This window comes from Panicum hallii, chromosome 2, assembly GCF_002211085.1.
Source record: "Panicum hallii strain FIL2 chromosome 2, PHallii_v3.1, whole genome shotgun sequence".
NCBI classification, from domain to species: Eukaryota; Viridiplantae; Streptophyta; class Magnoliopsida; order Poales; family Poaceae; genus Panicum; species Panicum hallii.
In genome coordinates this window covers 9,161,996-9,178,799 of record NC_038043.1, presented here as the reverse complement: position 1 = coordinate 9,178,799, position 16,804 = coordinate 9,161,996, and the positions used below count along the sequence as shown (strand labels likewise).

Genomic DNA, 16,804 nt, shown 5'->3' with positions numbered 1-16,804 from the left:
TCAAGTTGATATTAGCGGTTTGCTTTAGTTGAGAAAGTGTCCAGATGCTTGGCGAGCACTTTGTGCTTATTGGGCTTCACCCAGCTTTGTGGAAAAATTCAAGATGAAGAGAGCGAATCGTCAAGCAGGACCACGGGTTACACAAAGATATGGGGCCGATGGACACCTTCGTTTGACTCGTCGAATGGTAGGTGTTTATTATTTCAATTTAATTATTATGTACTTGCAATATCACGATTTCTTCTTTGGTAGGAGGCATAAAGTGGGGTGACCCTAAGCTATACTGAGACATACATTTAAGGCCACCACGGCGCAGATGCTACATAGTCAGAGTTGCTTTGCAGTGAGAATGCCACACAGCCTGCATTGAGTTCTCGGGGCTACGAAAGGGAAAGTTGACAGCAGGAGGAGATAAGGCAGCATAGAGAGGCGATGCAGAGGCAAGAGGAGTGGGCAAGGCAACAACACGAGTACATGCAAAGTTTTTTCGCTCAGCAACGACAGCTTCAGGTACTATGCAAGTTTGATATTTTTCAAGTTGTTGTGCACTTTTTATTGCTATAAGATACTTGATCTATTATCGGCTTTTAGGAAATGTTAGCGGCTACCCTTGGATCACAATTTAATTTGCCACCTCTTCCTTCGCCTCCTCCACCACCGCCGACTTTTGTACCATATATGCATCCACCATCTCCACAAGTGGTAATTCTTTCGTATAACTAGTAATGCTCAAATTTTCTTATATATATGTACTATATACATTTAACTTTGTCTATAATCAGGGTTCAACGAGTAGTCATCCTCGAGGAGTTTCTGGCAGCCCGTCCACGCCACCATCGACAGCGCATAACATTTCTGGAGGTGACGGTGGCAGCGGGACATAATATTACCCCTCATTGATTTATGCTTTTGCGTTTGGTCGACATATATATGTCATTTAGACTATGGATTTCATGATTGCACTTATTGGATGTATTTCATGATTGTGTGATGATGTATTTCATGATTGTGCTTGTGGATGGCTATCTTTATGTTAATTAACTGCTATTTGTAATTCTGAAAAACTATTATGCAGCAGCTGTTTTTTTAGCAGGCGTGTCCAGTATTTTCATCGGCTAGGGAAGCCGACGAAACTAACTACTATTATTTTCGTCGGTCTCCGAGACCGATGAAACAAACAGTATCTTTTTCGTCGGCTGCGCTGGCCGTCGAAAATATGGTGTGTATTTTCGTCAGCTTCGATGGCAGACAAAAAGAGATGTAATTTCATCGGTTGTTCATTTTCGTCGGTTTTATTCTGTCGGTCTATTTTCATCGGCTGTACGCGAATATATATATTTTCGATTCAACGGTTTCTAGCCGACGAAATTAAGCTATTTTCTTTTAGTGCCTCCTCTCCCACGCAGCCACAGCGCGGCAGCACGCGAAGCCTTCCAGCGCCGAAAATGGGCCACGGCGAGGGCGAGCGCGAGCACGAGGGCGACGACCTCTCCGCAGACGACTCTTCGTGGAGCGACGGCATCTGGTCCGAGGATGACGATGAGGTGGAAGAGTTTTTGACGTCTTTGTCCCTGAATTTTTTTCTGGTTGCGGCGTTCTATTTTTGAGCAAGTTTTGGGGGTTCCGCGTGGGTTGCAGGAGTCGCTGTCGTTCGAGGACAGCGGCGACGGCTCCGGCTCCGGCTCCGACGCCGAGTCTGACGAGGCGGCGGCAGAAGAGAGCGACTCGTCGGAGGATGAGGCGAGACATTCGATTTCTTAGTATTTGAGTTGCTTAATCTGCTGATTCGCAGACTGTTTCGTTGCTCCGTATTGCTTGCCTGAGTATTTGAGGTTGAATTGGGCTAGTAGTTGTTACTGTATTTGAGTTGCTTAAGCTGCTGATTCGCAGACTGTTTGGTTGCTCCATATTGCTTGCCTGAGCATTTGGGGCCAAAGTGATCTAGTTGTTACTGTTGTTTGCAGGTGGCGACAAGAAACACCGTAGGGGACGTGCCTCTGGAGTGGTACAAGGACGAGGAGCACATTGGGTATGACATTGAGGGGAGGAAGATCAAGAAGCACGATAGGGAGGGCCGCATCGAAGCCTACCTTAGGAATGCAGATGAGGACAAGAATTGGTATGGCTTGAGCTTGCTCTGTTGCAGTCACCTCAATCAGCTTTAATCAATTTTGACTGCTATTCAATTGATGAATGATTTAGCTTTGAGATTTGCCGCAGATTTGTCATTTGAGATGATTTGCTTAGTGGTTGGTAACCTAACAGGAATTATTTATGCTGGAAAATAATGTCAGCATATCACAAACAAGTTGCCCTGGAACTTATGAAGCTCGAGTTGGAAGCTATTTTTTAATTTACACATCATTGGAGTGTTGCTGTGCTAATTTCTCCCTTGTACTTTTAGCGTGTTAGGATTAACAATTTGTGGCCAAAATTGTATTCCTGGAGACTACGGAGTTAAAACATCTTAGGCTTATACATGAGATTTCCCACATTAAAGATTTCGTTTTTTTAATCTTGCTACAACTGATTTCAGCAAATTCATTGTGATTGATGGGGTAATAACTTGTGTTAGTCTCATCTTTGCTTGGTCGATATGGTGACCTGTATGATATTTTCAGTAATTATCCTTGTTTACTCCCTGGCCTAGTTACAGTGGCTTGTGTGGCCTAAATGTTGTAATGGTTGATTAGACCCATTGAGGCTTTACGATGTGTACAGCAGCAGCAAATATATACTTAACAGTCAAAATTTAGCAGCTCTAGGTTGATCATTTTGGGTGGAGCGAGGATGGAAGCCAAAGAGTTTCTATATGTTTGTAGGTTCATCCTGCGTGGGGGTTGGGCCTTAGCATTTTTTAGAGCCTAGAGTGTTACTTAACATATTTTTGTTGTATTTGACCATCTTTTTGGTTATTACTACAAAGAACCATAACTTAAAATTCTTTATTTTATCTGATGTAAAAGTTTAGGCTTTCAACTGCTATCAAGATTCAAGAGTATGTTTTGGACTTTTGGTTGTGTAAGACATTGCCTGGTCATTTGTTTTTGTTTGTGTAAGGAACTAAAGGTCGCTGTTGGTTGATGTTCTTGGTGAGATCGTGTTCAGTCTTTGTACCTGGCTACTTTGGCCTTTCTTCTCTCTTACTGCAATGATATGTGGATCTCCTGCATATTCGTGAAAAAAAATTGTAATCAACAAGGCTTAGTTATGTGGTGTTTTTTTACATCTGTAAATTTCTTACAACTGGACAAGACATGGAGTGGAGAAGTCCTTGAAATTCATCAATTTTGAACCAATCTAGCTGCAGCTGCATGACATTTTCGTACATTTTTTATTATATTGTCTAAGAACATGCAATAAGAAAGTTTATTACAATCATTTAGATTCGGTGCTCCAGACGATACACCTCTAGGTTTTTTTATTCAGAATATGCTTGAACCTCCTGAAAACCATAACTATTTAAATATGGAAAGTTTGTATCTCCCTGTGCCAATTAGCAGATGTATCTAATTCTTTACCTTGTACCATTCTTTGTCTTTACACCTTGTACCATTTGGTTTTCTGTATTTAGTATCATTTTTTTGCTCATTTAATTTAATCGCATAATTTATTTTCTCCGTCACCAAATGTAGGAGAAAGATCTATGATGAGTATAATGATGAGGAGGTTCAGATTACAAAGGAAGAGGCTAAGATAATTAGCAGATTGTTAAAGGGAAAGACTCCACATGCCAATGTTGATCCATATCCAGTATGTACTGCAATCATTATCTATTATATATTTACTTAAGGTGCTGCGTTCAGATGTTAAATGAATGATCATCAAGTGGCCTAATATTATCTTTGTGGATGACTGAACACATATGCACGTGATTTCATTATAACTTTAATGAGAACTCATTTACTTATTAGCTTAAGTTTAATGAGACCTCAGTTACTTTTTAGCTTAAGTACTATGTGAAAACGCTTGCTGATTCTTTCCCGACATATGGCCAGTGTATAACTTAGTTTCGCTGATAATAACCTGTACAGATATACATAGTTTTGAATTTGTTATCCATGGTGCCAATGAATGCTATCCAGATTCATGCAAATGAATTGTTCTTTTACAGTTCAATGATTTCTCTCTTTTTTTTGGCTCATATGTTTATAGTACCTGGATGCAACATACTGATAGACTTTTATGTTTTAGGATTATGTTGATTGGTTTGAATATGAGGATAAAAGGCCATCGGCTTTCTAGTGCTCCTGAGCCAAAGAGGCGATTTGTGCCTTCAAAGTGGGAGCAGAAGAAGGTATATCCTGCATTTCATCTCTATCCTATTTTGTTAGATCATTTTCTTTATTGATCTGACTGCTTGTATGAATGTTGTAGTTCTTAGTTCTTTCCAGATCTCTATGTACCGATTCATTAAAATAATTGATCCCATTGAGCTGCGTTTTATATGGGATGATCTAATGAATAGTCACGAGTGAGATATTAAATTCATCTTTTTGTATTCCAGCGTTTGGTGGTGTTTGGCACCTAGATATTAAAGTTCAGCACCTAGCTGATAAAATAAAAGGTGCCTAGGCAGTAGGTAGGCACTTGGTGGTGTTGATGTCCTGCTACACTGATTATGGGGGGTAATCCGCATGCCTTGGTGGTCACCTGCATAGGTGGTGGTCCAAGTCTATTAATAGCATAGAATTACACGAAGAAACACATTTAAAAGAATATAGTCACACATGATGCCATCACTCATTCACTCGCTATCGCCTGGAAGATATTTGGTTTCCTAGGCAGTGCCTGAGCAGCTGCTTGCTGGCTGGCAGCCATTATTAATCCTTGGGTCTAAAATGATAAACACCACTAAATGGGCTTCCAAGCAGTGGTGGCTGCTAGGATTAGAGGTTAGACAAGGGAGGGTAGAACTGGATCATTTCACTGTTTATTCTTAATTGTGATCATATCTTCAACAACAGTAACTAATTTATTTAGAGTTAGGGATTGTTTGGGATCAATTCCATTCCACATGACAGCTCGAGCCCACCTGGGGCCTCTCGTCTTTGAAAATAGTCAAAATACCACATTTTTAGGAAGTAACAGTTAGTAGCGTTATGACTGAGTTATGCATTCTTACTGTTGTGATTGAGTTTTGCATTCACTAGTGAATTTGTGAGCTGACATAACTTACTATCATTCTGTTGTGCAGCATCTTTTTTGTTTGAACAGGTCAAATTTTGTGTTGTGGATCCTGCATGGTTGTTTCAGTGACCACAGGACTTGTTTCGGATCTTCTCTCTTGAGCTGCTCTGTGATTGTATTGCATCTTAAAGCCATTTGCGCACCGTTCAGAAATTTAAGCTCATGTGTTCTGGTGGCAGGTTGTTAAGCTTGTAAGAGCCATTCGTAATGGATGGATAAAGTTTGATAAGCCAAAGGAGGAACCTAACTTATATCTATTGTGGGGAGATGAAGCTGATACAGCAGATAATAAGCGGCAAGGCTTGAGCTACATTCCTGCTCCTAAACCTAATTTACCAGGTACTTCTTCATTCTTTCTTCAGAATTAGTCACTTCTATAATAATCATTCAGAAATTGTGTGAACATGTTTTCACTGAGTCGTCATATACATTTTAAAATTTCTATTGATCCTTTATGGTGAAATATCAGGTCACGAAGAGTCATATAATCCTTCTGTTGAATACATTCCCACACAAGAGGAAATAGATTCATACCAGCTTATGTATGAGGAGGATCGTCCGAAGTTTATTCCAAAACGGTATTATATATTTGTCATGCTTCCTTTTCATTGTCCATTGTCTTACATTGTCTAAGTATTTTTGACATTTAACTATTTGAGTCATTTACTTCACCAGATTTGAGTCCCTTCGAAGTGTACCTGCATATGAGAAGGCACTGAGGGAAGGTTTTGATCGATGTCTAGATCTGTATCTATGCCCTAGAACCCACAAAAAGCGTGTAAGTAGAGCCCCTATGTTATTTTCATACCAATTATTTCTTGAAATACACTATTTGTCCCTAATTTGCACCAATTATTTGACAACTCCATAGATAAATATTGATCCCGAGTCACTTAAGCCCAATTTACCAAGTAAAAAGGTTTTGAGGCCATACCCAAAAACTTGTTACCTTGAGTTCAAGGGCCATTCGGGTCCTGTGAAATCAATTTCAGTTGAAATGACTGGGCAGTGGCTTGCATCTGGTATGCGCTATTGATAATTTTCTGTATTCTTTTTTTAAAGGCTCAGTTGGTAAAGAAGCTGGAATCAGGTCTCCGTGAGATTTCCTCCATCTCGATCCATCCTGGCGGTAGGCCACAATTAACTAGTCAGCTCAATAGTATTTTTTCAAATTTTGAATTTTTCCAAGGAGTTACTTTGAACTGATTGTACATGTTGGTAGCTAATATCATTTTTTGACTCTATAAGTATTGTTATTATTTCCCATTTCTTTTATGTAGGTGATAATGTTATTGTCGGAAGCAAAGATGGCAAACTATGCTGGTTTGATACTGATCTATCAACGCGACCATACAAGACTCTAAAGTATGATTCGTCTCTTATTTCAATCTCCTTTCTTTGAAATAAAAAGACAAGTAATTTTTTCAAGATTTCTGCATGCATTGCCAGGTTATCAATATAGACACTGTTAAATTCTTTGCATGGTATATGAACCTTCCTACGGTCTGGATGCTGGAAGCTATTTCCGTGGAAAAATAATGGAAATGAATATTGAGATGCATCTTAAAAGCTGATTTTCATGTGTTCCACTTCCTTTAAATAACCGTGATTACCCACACGAATGTGTGATGATCATAAATTCTTCTACCAACTTAATATTTGATAAATCTGTTGCAATATTGGTAAACCATGGTGTTTTGCTACCTGGATGATGTGGTTACTGCTTGCACTTTTACAATTGTTTTTTCTCCAATACTGCACCTTTTGCAATTGTCAATCAGCATCCTTTATTTGTCCACTGCATTGTGAAGGTCAAAGTAGTCTCTTCTGATAGCTCCGGTGACTTGCACTAGCTTGCTACGGTGGCCGGCGGTGTGCGATAGCAGACGAGGCGATAGCGACGGAGCGAGAACGCGATCAGGAACGCGCGTGAACTCTGGTGAACGAACTGGAACGAGCAAGACGCGAGAGATTTGCGCTGCGATGAAGCTGCAGCTTTTCCGGGGTTTTTCACTCTTTATTCGTAGCTGAGTTACATGCAGTTGGAGCGATTCTTGCGCCGCCTACCGTTCGTGTCCATCCCCACGACCCGGCGCATGAACGCGTCCCCTAGAACGTGCGCACGGCGTCCACAACGATCGGAGCTCGTGGCGTGCAGGAACGTGTCAAAGCAAACATGCAAACATGCAGAACTGAAAACGTAAAACGTGCTAGGCTTATCTGAAACTAGCTAACAATTCTCCCCCTAAGCCTTGCACGGCTGCTTGACGTCGATCATCCCAAGCCGGAGCCTCAGTTCACCAAAGCGATCCCGCCCAAGTGCCTTTGTCAGGACATCGGCAAGCTGGTCTTTGGTGCTCACTGATTCGACGTTCACCCTGTTCTCCTCAACACACTCCCTTATAAAGTGATATCTTGTATCTATATGCTTGCTTCTGTCGTGGAAAACAGGGTTTTTGCTCAACTGTATTGCTGATTGGTTGTCGATCTTGATGGTGACTGCATCTGCCTTCCTTCCCTTGAGCTCAGCAAGAAGGCGTGCAAGCCACACTCCCTGGCATGCAGCTGTAGTTGCAGCAATGTACTCCGCTTCACAGCTTGACAATGCAACTACCTTTTGCTTTTGAGACTGCCAGGTGACCAGGTTGCTCCCGAGGAAGAAAAGAACTCCAGTGGTGCTCTTCCTTGTATCAATGTCGCCGGCAAGATCACTGTCACTGAAGCCAACCAGATCAGCTCCTTCTCTTCCTTGTCTGTAGTAGCATCCAAAAGTTACTGTGCCTGCAATGTACCTCAGAATGCGTTTGACAGCAACCATATGTTCAGTTGTTGGCCGCTCCATGAATCTGCTCACATACCCAACAGAGAACGCCAGGTCGGGTCTGGTGTTCACCAGATAACGAAGTGCCCCTACTATCTTCCTGTACTCGGTGGCGTCTACTGCTGGTGTTGTGCTGTTCTTGCTGAGCTTGAGTCGAGTTTCCATGGGTGTATGGCTTGCATTGCTCCTGTCCAGCCCGGCTGCCTCTAGAATCTTCAGTGCATACGCACCTTGGCTGACGGTGATACCCCCTGGAATTTGATTCACTTCCAAACCCAAGTAGTAACTGAGCAAACCCAAATCACTCATCTGGAACGTCCTCTTCATCTCATCCTTGAACTGCTTGAGTTCAGTGGCGTTGCCACCCGTGATGACAAGATCATCAACATAAACACCGACAATGAGCCGGTTTCTTCCCTCTCCTCGCATGTACACGGCGTGCTCCGAGGCACTTCTCTGGAAACCCATCTTGTTCAGTGAGGCGTCCAGCTTGGAGTACCACGCTCGAGGTGCTTGCCGTAAGCCATAGAGAGCCTTGATCAACCGGAGTACTTTTCCTTGCTGGCCTGGTTCAGCAAAACCAGGTGGCTGCGTGACATAAACCTCCTCCTGGAGCTCGCCATTGAGGAAGGCGGATTTGACATCCATGTGGTGCACGGCCCATCCTTCACTGGCTGCCAAAGCTAGCACAAGCCGAACTGATTCCAGGCATGCAACGGGTGCAAAAACCTCTTCAAAATCCACTCCCTGCTTCTGAACATAGCCTTTGGCCACTAATCGGGCCTTGTGTTTGGTGATCACTCCACTGGCATCCCTCTTGGTCTTGTATACCCACTTGAGACCAATTGGCCATTGCATCTGTGGGGGGTCTACTAATTCCCAAGTGCCATTTGCCTCTATGGACGTGAGCTCATCCAACATTGCCAACCTCCAACACTCATGCGCTTGGGCTTGTTCATATGTGGACGGTTCAACATCTTCAGCAAGTAGAAGGTCTTCACTTAGGGTCCTAGACGCCAGCCCAGGATTTGATCCCGGTTCACCTAGAACATCTTCGACCATGCGGTAGCGAACAGGTACCTCGTCGTCGTGATCTGCATCGAGCTGCTCCTCCCATGATGGTGGAGGCGTCACAAACCGCGTGGCCAGTGGTGTCGACGCTGAAGGTTCTCCCCCGGCCGTTCCTGCTGGTGAGGCCGGAGTAGAGCTTCCTGTAACCGAAGGTGGGAGAGCTGCCGTACTCGACGTGTGCTCCCTTGGCGGTGTAGCTTGATGTGGGGAGACGTCATGGTCTTCAGGTTGCTGAGCCACAGCAGATTCAACGGTGAACTCCCCATCTTCCCGCGCTTCTTCACCTTCCCAGCTCCACTGTGCCCCTTCATCGAAGATCACATCACGAGACACATGCACTCGCCTTGTGCTAGGATCATAGACCCTGTACGCCTTTGAGCTTGGTTCGTAGCCGACGAAGATCATCGGCTTGCTGCGATCGTCCAGCTTCTTGAGATGAGGCGCCGTCACCTTGACGTGGGCGACACACCCAAACGCCCTGAGATGGTGCACTGCCGGAGTGCGCCCCGTCCAGAGCTGATAAGGTGTTTTGCCCCCATCATTTCCCTTCGTCGTGGCCCTGTTCAACACATAAACAGCATTTGTGACCGCCTCCCCCCAGAACTTGCCGGGGAGCTTCTTTGCCTTCATCATGCTCCTGGCCGTGGCGAGCACGGTTTGATTCCGGCGCTCGACAACCCCATTCTGTTGGGGGGTGTACGGAGCCGAGTGTTGACGATGGATGCCGAGGTCGGCGCAGTATGCCGTCAGGTTTGCCGATGTGAACTCGCCACCCCAGTCCGTGCGCAGCGCTACAAGTTGGTGCCCGCTCTTGCGCTCGGCGGCGGCTTGAACACGACGAATAGCCAGCGCAGCCCCATCCTTACTTGGCAACAAGGTGAGCCACATGTAGCGTGAATAATCATCCACGAGGAGGAGTATGTATCGGTTACCACTTGGTGTCGCAGGGGTGATGGGACCGCATAGGTCGCCATGGAGGAGCTCCAGTGGCCGAGTGGTGCGCGCCATCACTTGCCGGGGAAAAGGTGCTCGACGATGTTTCCCGGCCAAGCAGGCTTCACATACTTGTTCGACCTGCGAGATCAGCGGCATGCCACGGACCAGACCTTCACGCGCCATCTTCCTCAGCGCCCCAAAATTGATATGGCCGAACCTGGCGTGCCAACGCCAAGCGTCCTCCCCGGCGTGCGCGGCTAGGCAGACAGGACGTGCAAGGTTGATGTCGAGCACGTAAAGTCTCCCGGCGCTGCGGTGGATCTTGGCCAGCAGGCGCCGATCTTCGTCGTGCACCCTCATCACACCATCCTCGATCTGGATCTTGAAGCCGTTCTCGTCGAGCTGCCCAACACTTATGATGTTGGTGTTGAGGCGCGGTATGAAGTAGGTGTTCGCGAGCGCCCTGTGCTCGCCGTTCTTGCACTGGAACAGGATCGTTCCACACCCTTCAATGTTGATCACCGAGCCATCCCCGAAGCGAACGGTTCCGGTGATCCCCGTGTCGAGGTCCACGAACGCGCCACGAACACCCGTCATATGGTTGGAGGCGCCAGTGTCGAGGATCCAGCGCCCGGGGTCGTCACTCTTGTCCGCGAACGTGGCGAACACCTTGGCTTCGACAAGATGGATCGGCTTGGTCGCCGGGGCGCTGCTGTTCCGGTGTTGTTGATGTAGAACCGGCACAGCAGCACGAGCATCCACCTCAGGAGTGGACGTAGGCGTTGCAGATGCGGCCTTCATGGCGTTGGATGACGGGGACGAGGCCGAGGACGTGGCGGCGAGCGCCTGACCACCATGGATCAGGAGCAGCGTAGGTTCATCATCCTGTGCCACGTTTGCCTGTGCTCGGGCTTCATCGCGCAGTCTGCTCCTGCACTCCTTCGCCCAATGGCCTCCCTTCCCACAGTACTTGCACTTGTCGTCGTTGCGGGGCTTGGAACCGCCAGCGCCATCAACGGTGTTGGGTCTGCCGGCGCCGTTCCCGCGTCCCTTTCCACCACCGCGGCGCTTCCCTCGGTTACTTGAACCGGCACTACCGCGGTTGGACTCTTGTTCCTTCTTCCTGTACCTGTCAAGCCATTGGTCCTCAGTGTAATAAAGCTTACCACCGACGGATAATGGCTTCTGGCCAGGCTCCTCATCTTCTTCCTCTGCGGCCTTCAGGCGTCCGGTTATCTCCTCCACCGTGAGCGTGGTGACGTCGAGCAGCGTCTCGATGGCGAGTACCAACTGCTTGTACCGTGGCCGTGCAACGCGAAGATACTTTTGCACGACCTTGTCTTCGGGCTCCGGGTCGCCGAGGGTCGCCAGTTGGTTGACGAGGGCGGTGAGGCGCATGGCGAAGTCTTCGATCACCTCGCCGTCGCGGAGCGCGAGCAGCTCGTACTCGCGCCGCAGCTTCTGGGCAGTTGACTTGTGAATGCGTTCGTCGCCGATACGCATGGTCTTCACGCACTCCCACGCCTCCCTTGCCGTTGCCTTGGTCGCCAGAGTGGAGATCATCTCGGTTGGGACGGCACTGCATATGGCGTCGAGTGCCATGCGGTCGAGCTGGACCTCGACGTCGCCGGGATCAACTGCCTCCCACAGATTGCGCGCCTGCATCTTGATCTTCATGAGCAGGGACCAATCGTTGTAGTTGGTTCGCGTGAGCGTGGGGTAGTTGGTCGGACCGGAGACGGCCGTCCGCTCGACGATGCGCTCCACCACGATCTCCCTTCCTCCTTGTGGCCGTCGGTTCCTGCGCACCGGTGACCGAGCGTGTCGTCGGCGCACCGGCGACGCAGAGGTTCTCTCGGGCGGCGCGGACATCTCCTGGATGCGAACATGGCTCTGATGCCAATTGATAGCTCCGGTGACTTGCACTAGCTTGCTACGGTGGCCGGCGGTGTGCGATAGCAGACGAGGCGATAGCGACGGAGCGAGAACGCGATCAGGAACGCGCGTGAACTCTGGTGAACGAACTGGAACGAGCAAGACGCGAGAGATTTGCGCTGCGATGAAGCTGCAGCTTTTCCGGGGTTTTTCACTCTTTATTCGTAGCTGAGTTACATGCAGTTGGAGCGATTCTTGCGCCGCCTACCGTTCGTGTCCATCCCCACGACCCGGCGCATGAACGCGTCCCCTAGAACGTGCGCACGGCGTCCACAACGATCGGAGCTCGTGGCGTGCAGGAACGTGTCAAAGCAAACATGCAAACATGCAGAACTGAAAACGTAAAACGTGCTAGGCTTATCTGAAACTAGCTAACATCTTCTGATGTAAAATTCCTCTGTTCTATCTGGCAGTCTTGTCTTTGACTCTGTTGCTGCTCTTTTCATTTTGAAATACCAGTAACCTATTTGCTAAATTACAGGACCCACTCAAAGGATATTACCAGTGTTACTTTTCACAGAAAGTACCCTCTTTTTGCCTCATCCTCTGAGGATTGTACTGCCTATGTATGTCATGGAATGGTCTATTCTGATCTTAACCAGAACCCACTTATTGTACCATTGGAAATTCTTCGTGGCCATTCTAGTTCAGATGGAAGAGGTATGCAAATGCATGCCACTGGTTCAATAATTTTCACTCTTCTCATCTAGTTTTTTGTTTACTTGCATAGATTTTTTCTTGTCTTGACCCATGCAGTTCAGTTACTGGTCTTAAACTCAACTATGAGGCTACAACATTACATATCGTTCTGTTTTGTTGGGAAACTCGCATAATTGAGATAGCTGTACTTCCTGTTATTAAAATAGTTGCATCTGTTACTAATCTATGTCAATTGGATCGAGTGGTCTTAGTTTCTTTTTTTTTTTGTGGGGGGGGGGGGGGTGGGGGGGCATCACCGTGAGTGCGGAGATGATATTCATGGCAGGTCAAACTAAGAACTTCATTTTCTCAACAAAAATATTTTGTTAGGTTTTTGGTCTATTACATTGATACAGGTTCATTGCGTTGCTTTCCAGATATCTCGCGGAAATATTTAACCACTTTTCTTGGCTTGCAGGGGTTTTGGACTGCAAGTTCCATCCAAAACAGCCTTGGTTGTTCACTTCTGGTGCTGACTCTGTGATTAGACTATACTGTGACTAAGCATTCCTGCAAGGATGATACATGATTTTGCCAGGCCATATGAGCGTATGGCGTGTAGGCTGTCGATGGGCCTCTCGGTATAGAATGATAGCTAATTCTGGTATGAAGTCCCTACATGAAGACTGAAGAGCGTGGATAATATTGCCAATCAGATAGGCGAACATGCGTGAAGCCATCAGTTTTGATTGCAGTTTTGTTCCGGATGAGTGGTAGAGTGTTTTAGAGTCCGGACACTTGTACCTGCGTAACAGGAATACAAGAACACTGAACTATCCCAAAATCAATGTTAGTGGTTCGACAGGATTTGAAAATATGAAGTCTTGGGCTTGACCGGTTCCAGATGCCAGTTAGGTGCTGTCACAGATTTAGGGTAGGTTATTTATGTGAAAGCTGAAACTAGCAGATGTAATACTGGAGATGAGTAATTTGGTGACGCTGTAATATTGGCATATTGCTCAATTTGTACCATGATCTTGTAATACTGAACGCTGGTCCGCTACCAGAGCTGAGATATTTCCCCCTCTTTCATCACATGGTAGTTGCTGCAGCTGCATATTTATCATGAACTCTGGTAGCTAGTATCGCTCAAGTTTCCAGCATCGCGCAAGCAGTGGCGGGAAAAGAGGTTTATGTGCATGTACAAAATCACAGGAAAAGAATACAGCAATTTAGGAGCAGGCGATTATTGAGTCGTCCATGGTGACGCAAGCAAGCAATTACATAATGATTACAGAGATTAAGCTATTACACACAAGATGTTGTGACGCGCTAGCACAGCAGCTTCACACCCTCATTTCACAAGCTACCAGTGACAACACGAGGCCCTTGAGCCGGCCTGGCTCATTTTCATTTCACCTCCTGGATCTCGTCCAAGGCGTAGTTGTTGGTGGAGACGCCGGCGTAGTTCACCTTGTTGAACCGCACCACCACCGGGTAGCGGGTGTTGGGGTCCTGCACCAACAAATCAAATGCGCAATTTTACCTCCTTTTTCCGGGTACTGCGAGACTGAAAGTCTAGTCCCTGTGCTATAGAGTTTCCGTGACATTCTTGTGTTCTAATAATCAGGGCATTTGATTTGATTCGGAGGAGCAAGAAAAGTACAACCAGGGCAGTGAGCAGTAACCTGATCAACTGTGACGACGTTTCCAATCCCGTTGTACCAGTAGGACTCCCTCCTCAGGATCTTCACCTGGCGATCACCGGCACAGCAAGAATTCGAGAGAGAGAGATTAAGCAACGGATTGCATCAAATTAAACTAAATTGCTGGTCGTTGATGAGCACAGATGATGGCACAGACCTTGGCGCCCCTCTTGGGCCCGATCGGCGGCGGCTTCTCGGCCTTGGGCTTGGTGGCCACGGCGCCCTCCCCTTCCGCCGCGGGCGCCTCCGCCGCGGCCTCCTCCTCGGCCCGCACCACGAGTCTCCTGCCCTGCAGCCTGCCGGGCGCCGACGCGAAGCTGACGCGGCCGCTGCTGCCGCTGCCCGTCGCGGGCACGCCCGCGGCCAGCATGAACCGCGAGGTGGCCGACGCCATGTTGGTGCTCGCCATGGGCTGGCACGCGCTCTCGCTCTGCTGCTGACCTGCCTCTCGAGCTCGCGCTGGATGGAGAGAGAATGAGAGGGTGTGGTGCACGCGACCAAGGGGGTAATGGCCTCAAATTGCACGGGCGCGGATTATCCCCAGCCGGCGCGGCGGGCGCCCCGGTCGATTCCCCCCACTGGCCGCCCGCCACATGGCACATCTTATCCGTGCGGCGGATTCGGTTCTTGGCGCCGCTGCCACCCTGCCAGAAGATTGTGGTGTGCACACTGTGGATCCTTGATCGTTTGTGTTTTTTTGCTGCTCGGGGTTATCATGTGGGGCATAGGCATGAGATAGATATAGCCGATGCTTGGTATAATGTTTTTTGGATGATGGAAAATAAAATATCAGCATCATCAGTGAAGGAGTGTCTTTGGCTAGGTGTGATTCGTTCATCGCGGATATTTTTGATCCAATCAAGATTCGCAATGTTGGACAACTTGTCCTTTTTTTTACATGACAGCGGAAAATGGGTGAAACATTTTATTTTCAATGGGAAACGGTCTAGAGAAACAAGAGATTTCCAATCGTTTTTCTCCCTTTCGTAGGTACCAACAATCAGGATGTATCTAAAAACAAAAAGTACACAATCAAACCTAGTGAGCGCTTAACTAAATATGTGTTTGGTTGAGCATACCAATTGAACAGAAAGAATAAAAAATCGAACATAGCAATTAAACCTAAATTCTTCCTTAGGTGAATGAATAGAAAAAATCACAGACATAAATAATTGAGATATCTGTGCATATGCCAGGCGAGCACTTAACTAAACCTGTGCTTGGTTGAGCTGTGATTTTTGAAAAAGTAGCTGTGGACTGTGAGCAGTAGAAAAGTTGTTGTGAGGTGTGGGCTGTGAGAAAGCCAAAAACTGTTTCGGTTGGACACCCGTGGTTTTTGGAAAAACTGTTAAGCAGACCCAACGTGTCATCCACAGCCTTCCCCACTCAACTCTCTCCCTCTCTCACTGACATCAGCCCTTTCTTCCTCTCACTGGCAGCGCGAAGGAGCAGCGGAGGCTGGGGCTCGCCGGCTTGGGCGCACCCGCCGGGCCTTGCTGGCCTAGGCGCGATGCCTCCTCGTTGGGGCAAATCCATGGGGGGCTCGCAGCGGAGGAGGAGCTCGCGGCAAAGGAGGAGACGGCGGTGGCGCTCGATAGGTGGCTGGCGGCAGAGCAGGTGCCCTCGGTGGCGCTCGCGCCCTCAACGACACTCGCTAGGTGGCCGGCGGCGGTGCTCTCGCCAGTGGTGGAGCTGCACCTGAGCCGGAGCCGGAGTTGGAGCCGGGCTGCGTGCTTGCCAGGGGCCCGTGCGGGGGCTGGTTCATGGGGATGGTGGAGGGGGAGAGCGCCACCGACGAAGGTGTTGGGGCTGATATGGAAGAAGTTGCGGCGGGGGAGGTGGGGGCAGGACCGGCGGGAGCAGAGAGAAGAAAAATGTTGTTCGGAAAAAACAAACGAATCATTTTTTTTTCATAACGAGTGGTAGGTGGGTAATTTGTTTGAAGTTGCCCAGTAAAAGCAGGGGATCTGCTTTTAGGTTTGTATTGGAGAAAAAGATAATTTTGGGCAAAAGCATCTATAGATTTTAGATCTTTTGGTTAGATTTTGATTTTTTTAGGGTAAAAGCTACAACCAAAAGCCAAACCAAATAGACCCTAAGAATAATGTGCTTTTGCCAAGTGTACGTGAATGTTATTGTGAGATTTTGGCTGCCGGTGCACCACCTCGGTGAGTAAAGAGAGAAGAAATATAGGAAAAATGCTAAAAAGACAGACACCTGCCCCAGATATGGTTCCAATATCGATAATAAATAAAAATAATTTCATGGGTTCATCTGAAATTAAACATGCCCACACAAATGTCCAGGTCCTTTTATGACATCAAATAAAACTACTCATCCTTTTTGCGGTACAATGGGCCCTATCCGCCGCAACGGCTGTATGCACGCTGAAAGGAAGACCGGGCTGTAAATTTCACATCGAAAATGGAAACCAGCACAGCTAGGGGCAGCTCGTGGTCGGCCTTCTCGGTCTGCTAAGTAGGCCCAACAAGCAAGCTGACGCTGC

General features: G+C 47.4%; 1 protein-coding gene and 1 pseudogene across 1 annotated transcript; one reads left to right on the top strand and one right to left on the bottom strand.

Moving 5' to 3' along the window:
* Window positions 1-1,354: 1,354 nt before the first annotated feature.
* LOC112880316 lies at window positions 1,355-13,730 on the top strand (annotated as a pseudogene).
* Window positions 13,731-13,746: 16 nt separating this feature from the next.
* On the bottom strand, window positions 13,747-14,802 carry LOC112880317 (photosystem I reaction center subunit IV, chloroplastic-like). The gene is made up of 3 exons (XM_025944868.1): window positions 14,456-14,802; window positions 14,281-14,346; window positions 13,747-14,107 (listed from the first exon to the last, which is right to left on the bottom strand). The coding sequence occupies exons 1-3, from the start codon at window positions 14,705-14,707 to the stop codon at window positions 14,003-14,005; spliced, it is 423 nt and encodes a 140-aa protein (XP_025800653.1). The 5' UTR covers window positions 14,708-14,802; the 3' UTR covers window positions 13,747-14,002.
* Window positions 14,803-16,804: the final 2,002 nt, after the last annotated feature.

Excerpts from the sequence above, each read along its gene's own strand:
- LOC112880317 (XM_025944868.1), bottom strand. The coding sequence starts at position 14,707 with ATGGCGAGCACCAACATGGCGTCGGCCACCTCGCGGTTCATGCTGGCC. Across the intron at positions 14,347-14,455 it reads GGCCCAAGAGGGGCGCCAAG|GTGAAGATCCTGAGGAGGGA; the intron begins GTCTGTGCCATC and ends GGTGATCGCCAG. Across the intron at positions 14,108-14,280 it reads ACGTCGTCACAGTTGATCAG|GACCCCAACACCCGCTACCC; the intron begins GTTACTGCTCAC and ends TTGTTGGTGCAG.